The following is a 10,287-nucleotide window of genomic DNA, read 5'->3' on the forward strand; positions in this document are numbered from 1 at the left end:
CTCAGCTGTACAACAAGTTCATGTTCATTGTACCAAAATATAGCTTCCAAAGTACCACGTTTTATGTCAAAGTTTACCACATTGTCGAAGATATAGTACCACAAATTAAGGTAGATTTAATTAATACCATTAATCTATCAAATAACAGTAACTATATCATATCATGTATTATATGCAATGATATGAAATAAGATATCAAACTAAGTTTTAGTTTCACCACCTATCCTAAATTAACAAAAAAATCCGTACCTATTTTATCACCCTGTGATGTGTTGTTGCCACAATTCAAATATTTTTATCATCAACTTTTTTTCCCAAGGAGAACAAGAGAAGTTGTGTACAAATTAGTTTGAACCTTTTTTTTAATATAAGTGTCGTATTATCGTACTCTTGAGATGATATTTCCGTTGTATATGTTCAGTTGTACAACAAGTTCATGTTCATTGTACCACAATATAGTTTCCAAAGTACCACGTTTTATGTCAAAGTGTACCACATTGTCGAAGATCTAGTACCACAAATTACGGTACATTTAATTAATACCATTAATCTATCAAATAACAATAACTATATCATATCATGTATTATATGCAATGATATGAAATAAGATATCAAACTAAGTTTTAGTTTCATCACCTATCGTAAATTAACAAAAAAATCCGTACCTATTTTATCACCTTGTGATGTGTTGTTGCCACAATTCAAATATTTTTATCATCAACTTTTTTTCCCAAGGAGAACAAGAGAAGTTGTGTACAAATTAGTTTGAACTTTTTTTTTAATATAAGTGTCATGTTATCGTACTCTTGATATGATATATATTTCCGTTGTATATGTTAAGCTATACAACAAGTTCATGTTCATTGTAACAAAATATAGCTTCCAAAGTACCACGTTTTATGTCAAAGCGTACCACATTGTCGAATATCTAGTACCACAAATTAAGTTAGATTTAATTAATACCATTAATATATCAAATAACGGTAACTATATCATATCATGTATTATATGCAATGATATGAAATAAGATATCGAACTAAGTTTTAGTTTCACCACCTATCGTAAATTAACAAAAAAATCTGTACCTATTTTATCACATTGTGATGTGTTGTTGCCACAATTCAAATATTTTTATTATCAACTTTTTTTCCCAAGGAGAACAAGAGATGTTGTGTACAAATTAGTTTGAACCTTTTTTTTAATATAAGCGTCGGGTTATCGTACTCTTGAGATGATATTTCCGTTGTATATGTTCAGCTGTACAACAAGTTTATGTTCATTGTACCACAATATAGCTTCCAAAGTACCACGTTTTATGTCAAAGCGTACCACATTGTCGAATATCTAGTACCACAAATTAAGATAGATTTAATTAATACCATTAATATATCAAATAATAGTAACTGTATCATATCATGTATTATATGCAATGATATGAAATAAGATATCAAACTAAGTTTTAGTTTCACAACCTATCGTAAATTAACAAAAAAATACGTACCTATTTTATCACCTTGTGATGTGTTGTTGCCACAATTCAAATATTTTTATCATCAACTTTTTTTCCCAAGGAGAACAAGAGAAGTTGTGTACAAATTAGTTTGAACTTTTTTTTTAATATAAGTTTCATGTTATCGTACTCTTGATATGATATATATTTCCGTTGTATATGTTAAGCTATACAACAAGTTCATGTTCATTGTAACAAAATATAGCTTCCAAAGTACCACGTTTTATGTCAAAGTGTACCACATTGTCGAATATCTAGTACCACAAATTAAGGTAGATTTAATTAATACCATTAATATATCAAATAATAGTAACTATATCATATCATGTATTATATGCAATGATATGAAATAAGATATCAAACTAAGTTTTAGTTTCACCACCTATCGTAAATTAACAAAAAAATCTGTACCTATTTTATCACATTGTGATGTGTTGTTGCCACAATTCAAATATTTTTATCATCAACTTTTTTTCCCAAGGAGAACAAGAGAAGTTGTGTACAAATTAGTTTGAACCTTTTTTTAAATATAAGTGTCGTGTTATCGCACTCTTGAGATGATATTTCCGTTGTATATGTTCAGCTGTACAACAAGTTTGTGTTCATTGTACCACAATATAGCTTCCAAAGTACCATGTTTTATGGCAAAGTGTACCACATTGTTGTCAACTCTATCTCTATGTGAATCCTCAATAGCCTGTTCATTTTCAATTCCATCCGTATCAGCATATTTTTCGCTCTTTCCTTCTGAAGCATGACCACCATCATAAACCTCAAAAGAAATTTGTCACCAATTTCAAAAGCATTTAATTTTTCAGCTGCATCAAATTTATGAGCTTCAAATGTCATATACTCATCACTTTCTTCTACACTCTTTCTCCTTTTTTTCGCTAAATCAGAACCACCATCATATCCATCGAAAGGAACTTTATCACCACTTTCAATAGATTTTAAACTTTCATCTGCAAACTCGTCAAACTCATGTGCATCACGAGGAATCAAATCATCATTTTCTTCTGTATATCTTCTCCCCTTCCACTTTGAAACTCTATTTTTACCTTCCATATTGTCAACATGAAAAATTCTCTTCATTTCTCTTATCTCTTCCTCTTGTGCTCTGATAATCGCATCCAGTCGCTTTATTTGAGCCTACATTTATTTTTCCATATCTCATGAAAGATTACAAATAATAAAAATTTAACTAACATAAAAAATATTTCTGTACCAATTCATGTCATATTATATTTTTTCTAACCTTGTTATCATTGTCACGACTACGAACAAGTATCCTCTCCTCAGGTAAAGGGTAGATGGGGGAGAACCTACGTATAATTGAACTAATAATTATGATTATATAAAATTATTTACAATCATAGCAAATAATACAATTGCATACTATTATTTCAAACCTTATTCTTTGTTATGGAAAGAAAAGCAACAGAAGCTGCATCGAGATCATTTGGGATTTTAGAGTCAACCCAACGAAAAAACCTTGGAAATATATGCAAAGCACATGGTTTCCCAAGTGATGGAATCCGTTCATACACCCATGCCTAAAATGAAAATTCATATTAGTTAGGATTAAAATATAGTAAGAAATTCAATACCAAATCCAACTTACCATCAATCCAATTACGCAACCATCAAAATATTTCTTTCTCCTTTCGCCATCGCGTACATGTTTCAAAATTTCTTCATTTAAAAATCTATATGCTGCATTGCCCCATGCATAATTGCATATCTTGCTGAGGTCGTCAACATAAGGCAACAAGAACCGAGGAGTCGTACAATTGCTTGTTGGAAATAAGATACAATTGAAAACAAAAATAATATATAGCTTTACAAAATCGTCAACATCGATATCTTCTTGCTTGTCTGCTAACATATCAAGTTTTGCTGCAATATTTTTTCGTTTGACAATACTTGTTTTTCCTTGAAAATGTCTCCTGACAATATCAGATTCCATTGACATATCTAAATCAATGTGCTGGCCAATATCTTTCAGCCTCATAACTACAGAAAATTCAGATGAAATAAATGGGATATCTATTTTATCACCAAAAACAAAAGCATCTGAAATCAGGTCATATCTACGGAGAATTGACTCAACCCTAGCAAAACTAACATGAAATTTAGGCATTTCAAACAAGTGAAAAAAAGGAGTTTTCTTCAAACCCAACATTTGCCTCAAACCAATTTTTGGTTTCAATTTTTGAACCGTGCTCTGAAAAAAGGAAGGAGAACAACGACTAATCAACTCATAATGTCTCGTAACTCTTTCAGTATTCGAACCATGCTTCATTGCTGCACCCAACACAGTAAAAAAATTGTTCTAGTATTAGAAATTTAAATTAAAATATGACAGAACAAAAATTTACCAAAATGATCTATTATTGAGCAACCATTTACAAAAATGAAAAAACAAAAATGGTTATATATCATATACTAATTTACAAAATGAAAGAACAAAAATTAACAATAATTTAGCAAATGATAATTTCAATGACAACAAACAAATGTGATAAAACGAGTAAAGCAAACACCTCAATTCAAAAAATTATTGACTAAAATATACGATAAACAGTAAACGCCTTTCTTTGGCAATAGATTCACCCAACTATAATTCATTTTCTCCAAACAAATCATTTACTATAACTACATTTATTGGCGACCAGGTTCAGTGCATTATAATATTACTTTCCACATCCATTATAGTATATCAGGCACACCAAAACCAATGACAACAGGGATCTAAAAATAACCAATTAATAAGTAGGATTCACAAAAATATTCTAATTCACACATTTCATTTAGCTAATGAAGATATTTGACAGGGATCTAAAAACTATGCCTTAAGTAATGAAATAGCTACCACGTTAAGCCTGTTTGAAGCATTGGAGCCGGATTCAAAGCTTAAAAAATTGGATTTCCACGTACATGAGAAAATTAAAACAATATTGCACAAATTATATAAAAAGTTGGACAAATCAACCGAATATAGAAGAAGAAACTCACTTCCTCGTTTGCTTTGCTTTGCCTCTCTGTCCACTGTCATCGTTGGCTTCCAAATCGTCGCCAGTAGGTGTCGCAAGTAGGCGGGTTTGTATGGCATGTGGTTCTCGACGAAGGAAGAGATGGAAATCAGTGGAGAGAAATTGGGGGAGAAGAGGAGATGAAAATTGATGGAGATGAGTTAGTGATGTACGTGAGAAATTGGGGGGAAGAGAAGAAAACTGTTGTAATTGTGGAAATAAAATTGAATTAAAGGGGAAATGAGATAAAATATAAAGTAGGGAGTGAATTCAAAAAAAATTGTGTATTAAGAAGTGCAAAATATAATTTTATGACATAAGGACTGGATGTAAAATTGATTTTATGATTAGGGATTTATCCAAAAGTGTCCCATCTTTGTATCATATTTCATTAAATTTTTTGGTTTAAAATAAATAAAATGATATGGTTTTTTCAAAGTTCGATTCAATAACAACAAATTATAACGAATTAAAGATCACAAAACAAAAAATTAAATAAATCTAGTAAATGCAAGGCTAGTTTTAGTAATTTGGTTCAAAATAAAATCAAATCCTTGGTATTATAATGTACATAAAACTCAATACTTATTATATCTGGTAATTAATCAGTTGTACCAAATACCATATTTGTCATCAATTTGTCTTATTTATCAACAAACTATTATTTATTATCTCTACATGTTTTCTCACATCACACCTACCAAACGATACCTAAACTACAGACAGATGTGAAACTCACAAATCTATACAAAATAAATTTATGCCTTCACAACTTGGCAGCATATGTTTATGAATTGGTAACAAGATGATCATTAATGATTGCTAATGATGCTGTCAAACGTTTGTAAACTATATTCTTAAATTAACTTAAACTATTTTTAGACAAATTTTACTTTTAATCTAAACTAATTAAAAGACATTATTATATATATAAAAAAACATGCACTATATTTGAACTTGGATAAAATACGCCAGGTATGAAATATCAATTCAGAGCTAATTTCTTCTGCATGGAATCCAACAAGTACACTATACCTCGAGTATTCTACCTCATGCTTAGGGTCGACTCGCCTTCTCCACCTTTTACGTATTTACCACTTAATAAAAAGCGCACACACACACACACACACACAACATATATANNNACACACACACACACACACATATGGAGAGACCAAACAACATTAAAATTCCGAAATTGATAAATGAATGAAACCTTAAATTTTTTTTGTTTGGAAATAATGGAATGGAAAATTATTGTTGAATGGGAAACAAACAAGGCCAACTTGAATACATTTTAAAAATAATAATCTAAAGAATAAAATGTATTATATAATTAAAAGATGCTTTTAATGGATTAGTACACTAGGCACAAGGGGTGGTCGTATGTGTAAATAATTAATTAATATGTGTCCACATTGTACAGTAGAACGTGGTAAATAAACAAATTCCAAGAGGTGGAATCTTCTTTTCAAACAGTTTTAAAAATATTTTCTGAAGTCAAATCATATTGGAGTCAGGCTTTCACATCTTGAATGCTTCTGGCCTGAAAAATCAAAGTCCACCCTTGCAATGTTATATGTTTAGCGTTATTGGTTTTAAGTTCTAACATCATGGGATATAAAGCTTTAACGGGACAAATGAATTCTTGTTTTCAAGTATTAACATCTCACAATAGGCTAGTTTTTTTAATCAAATTGTCAGCCTGGTGAATTCTAGATATTGTCATATAGATTCCTTGCTTTTTGTTTGGGATCAGATTAACTTTCGTTGTTCAATCTGAATCAATTTCCCATCATTATTTGCAATGGCTGCTCTCGCAGTAAATTTAATGCTCTTGATCCTTTTGAGCAGCATAGTTCAAGGAAGAATCATAAAGCTCAAATCTTCCAATGATTTAATCTCGGATGGAGTTAGTGATGTTGGGTATAATCAGTCTTCAAATATTATTATTTCAAGTGCCGATTCATCGCCTCCGAACAGCGGGTGCATCCATCAGTATGGTTTCCTTCCATGTGCAGAAAATGCTTTAGGATTCATCTTCCAGATAGTGGTATATCAAAGTCTGCTGATATTTGGAGAGAAGCAACTGGGGAAAGGGAGTAAGGTGCTTTTCCATATTTTTGGAACTGGAAAATTCGGGGGCATTATTTTTCGAATTCTCATGGCCTTCCCGTCGATGATGCTGATGATCGGTTAGTAACTTTCTTGGATTTTCTCGTTCTGTACGCTAGACAAATATGAATTCCGAGTTCTCTCCGGAACAGGGGGCGTCCGGATTTGAGAAACCGAAAGTTTTATGTATGGTTTCTATGGAAATCTTTGAATTGCTGCAAGAAGGTTTCAGTGATTTTTCTCTTTCAGTGTCTGGAGTTTTCATGAGCAAAGAGAATGCTGCATCTCAAGTCTCAGTGGGAGTCGGTATCTACGCGGGAATGACGGTCTTTGGTCTTACTTTGCAATGGGGAATATGTGTGATATTTGGCAGAAGAGACTTACACCAAAAATCAACTGATCGCATTGAATCATCGGGCTCGAATTGTTTGCCAGCCAAAGAAAAACTACGACTCTTGAGAGGTAGGCCTATTAGCTTAAAACTTGCCAAGAAAATTGTTATACTTCTATATGCAAGGGCTGAATATTCTATCATTACTACAGATACCGGTGTTACAATTGATCGAGAGACTCGAACCACTGCTGGGATTATGCTCTTGTCTTTGATTCCTTACATAACTGTGCAGCTGGTTAATGTTTTCAATAATTTATTTGAAAATCGTTTGATGACTTTAATAGCACTCATAGTTGCAATCTTTTCGCTACTCTCATATTTTCTCTATCAGGTATCCTGAATTTATTGCTTTATATTTTACTAGCTGTGAGATGATTTTACATCCGGTATAATTAAATTTTGTGTTCTTGCTCAGATTTTGAATCCCTGGATTCAACAAAGAAGTTTAGACTACTCGAAGTATGAGCTTCTGAGGGCTGGATTTCTGAAACACGTGGGACGGCTAGGCGATATCGTGAATGAAGATGGGAAACTCAATACTCCTGTCATAAAAAAGTAACTTAAATCAAACATTATTCATGAAATATTTTTACTGTTATGATTGAATATGCCATTTATACTCTTTTTTTGGGCAGATTATTCACTGAAACGGATAAAGATGCGGATAAATGTATAACAAAGACTGAGATAGAAAAGCTGGTTCTTGAGATCATTGAAAGTGGGAAAATGAAAGTTGATAACAGATATGCAGTTTCTGAGATTATGAACACATTTGATTTCGACAGTAACATGACTATCACCGAGCAAGAATTCATCAGTGGATGCAAGAAATGGATAGATGAAACCAATTCATCTGAACATGGTGATTCTGGTTCAGGAAACATTTTTCATGAGGCAGGAAAGCTACTCGATCAATGTATTTACTAGCATTTTGGTACTAATGTATCAGTTTTTATAAATCTGTTCTTTGCTTTTTATTTTTCTGCAGCTTTTTCGAGTCTTTAAAGAGAAGAAAGAAGATGATCCTAAAGAGATAGACAGGATAATGTCCAAGATTTTAAAACATGCTCAAACAAAATTGCTTAGATCTGAATATCTGATCACAGAGGACGGAAGGCCAAACATTGAGCGTATTCGAACGTAAATGGTTTAATAATTATAATACATTCTTTATTGGTTTGGTTTTTCTTTTGGATCCTTTGAATAATTCATGAGCTTGTTTGTGACATTTTTGTTGTGACAGTCTGTTCAAGCAATTTGACACAGACAAAGACAAGTCGATATCGAAATCTGAACTAGAGCAATTAATAAGTACTGTGAAATTTGGGGAATTTCAGCAAAATCATGTTGACATAGTGAAGGAGCTGTTCAAAGATTTTGATCAAGATAATAATAGTATAATTGATGAACCTGAATTTGTTGCTGGAGTAAGCAAATGGCTTAAGAAGGCCGTTCGTGTTGCAAATACCTCAGACTGGACGAAAAGCATAGATGAATTCGACAAGGTGAGGCTGCATAGCATCTGATGTTTTTGTTTTGCGATGTGGTTGTCTCTTAGGCACGATGATAGAAATGTGGGGTTTAGACTATTATATAGTTTCAAAGATTTGATTTTCAACATAACCATTAGTTTTAGCTCTGAATTAGCTCTCGATTGTACGCTAGTATCATGCATATCTAAGATCACTTACTTGATTATCATGCTACATATATTTGACACACAAGAATCCAAATGTGATACTTAGGCGCCTCTACAGTTCAAAAGATATGAATCACAGCATTCAATTTTGTAACAATAATCTGAACTTTGATGCCTCCCTCTCATACTTGCAGATTGTGTGGAAACAAGAAGTGTATGACAAATGGGCATTTATGGTATCAGTATTCCAAGTTCTGTTTGGCATTGTTGTACTGACTTTTCTTGGAGGACCTCTAATGAATAGTATTCTAGAATTGTCGTTTTCCATGAGTTTACCATCTTTCTGCATATCATTTGTGGTAGTTCCATTAGCCATGAATGCAAGAGCTCTATTAGCAGCAATCTTACCTGCAAGCCGTAAAAGTGAAAGATCTGCTTCTTTAACATTTTCAGAGGTATGTAACCAAAAAATTCTCCTCTAAGTTTGACTTTTAGGATTAAATTTAGCATCATTAATCTTTTCTATGAATTTGGATGATGCAGATTTATGTTGGAGTTATCATGAACAACATTTCAGGATTGACAACTTTGTTGGCTATTGTGTATGCAAAAGATTTAACATGGGATTATTCAGCAGAAGTGTTAACTATTATTGTGGTGTGCGCTATTATAGGCATTATGGCTTACTCATGCACCACTTATCCTCTATGGACTTGCTTATTAGCATTTCTGCTCTATCCTTTCTCCTTGGGATTGTATTGTTTTGTGCAGCTTCTCTGGAGCTGGAAATAACCTTCTGCGTGCTTTTTTTTTCCCTTTTTATCGTAAATACCTTTGGATCAAGTAAGAAAATATCATTCTTGGCCTACATTATATGTTTTATTTAATATGCATGTCTAGCCGACTCGACTTACCAATTGTATTTTTGGTCATGTATATTTGTCGCAATCCAATGGTGAGCAATATATCCAAGAAAACCATCCATCTTCTCCGTCACCTACCCAATTACCCTCTCAAATTCAATTGTATCACCAAACAAAGTTAATACAGGCAAACTACATCTATGAACCGGATGTGGTTAGCCAGAGAAGAAGCCCACTCACCATTTTAACGGTCAAAATAGAATTTGTTTGAAATCTTTCTTTTATTTGCAACAAAGAGACAACACTTGATCCATCAAATATCAGCAAAAGTTTTACTCCATATAATTTATGATTTTGAATCTTATGTTTGTGATAACTTGGAAATTTATGCATTTATTATTCTTAAATTTATATGTTTATGTGCTATTTAATATATTAATTAACTTGACATAATTAAAATTATACTAAAACTAAAACACTTTTTAACGCTTAATTTTATATTAAACTCGCTTAAACGCTTCACGCTTATTTTAAAACCTTGCAAAAAATATTCCAATTTCATTATACCTTAATACATAGCTAGTTATATTAAATCAATATTTAATATACGAGTACTAATAAACCGTATTAGATTTACATAGATATTCGAGTTATTCATTGAGAGGTGTGAATTTGATCTTACATTAGAGTTAAAGCCCTCACCCGGTTGTAACAAATACGTAACATATATATAT

The 10,287-nt window shown here is 32.1% G+C and overlaps 2 protein-coding genes across 2 annotated transcripts; one reads left to right on the forward strand and one right to left on the reverse strand.

Annotated features, from left to right (window-relative positions):
* Positions 1-2,184: 2,184 nt before the first annotated feature.
* LOC140977869 (uncharacterized) lies at positions 2,185-4,908 on the reverse strand. The gene is made up of 5 exons (XM_073442597.1): positions 4,526-4,908; positions 3,132-3,814; positions 2,920-3,063; positions 2,766-2,832; positions 2,185-2,659 (listed from the first exon to the last, which is right to left on the reverse strand). Exons 1-4 carry the CDS (start codon positions 4,620-4,622, stop codon positions 2,806-2,808), a joined length of 951 nt encoding a protein of 316 aa, XP_073298698.1. The 5' UTR covers positions 4,623-4,908; the 3' UTR covers positions 2,185-2,659; positions 2,766-2,805.
* A 1,168-nt stretch (positions 4,909-6,076) lies between these two features.
* On the forward strand, positions 6,077-9,512 carry LOC140976884 (sodium/calcium exchanger NCL-like). The gene is made up of 9 exons (XM_073441283.1): positions 6,077-6,737; positions 6,907-7,119; positions 7,201-7,382; positions 7,467-7,606; positions 7,687-7,945; positions 8,040-8,191; positions 8,295-8,556; positions 8,885-9,145; positions 9,234-9,512. The coding sequence occupies exons 1-9, from the start codon at positions 6,350-6,352 to the stop codon at positions 9,480-9,482; spliced, it is 2,106 nt and encodes a 701-aa protein (XP_073297384.1). The 5' UTR covers positions 6,077-6,349; the 3' UTR covers positions 9,483-9,512.
* Positions 9,513-10,287: the final 775 nt, after the last annotated feature.

Source organism: Primulina huaijiensis, chromosome 5, assembly GCF_012295235.1.
Source record: "Primulina huaijiensis isolate GDHJ02 chromosome 5, ASM1229523v2, whole genome shotgun sequence".
Lineage (NCBI taxonomy): Eukaryota > Viridiplantae > Streptophyta > Magnoliopsida > Lamiales > Gesneriaceae > Primulina > Primulina huaijiensis.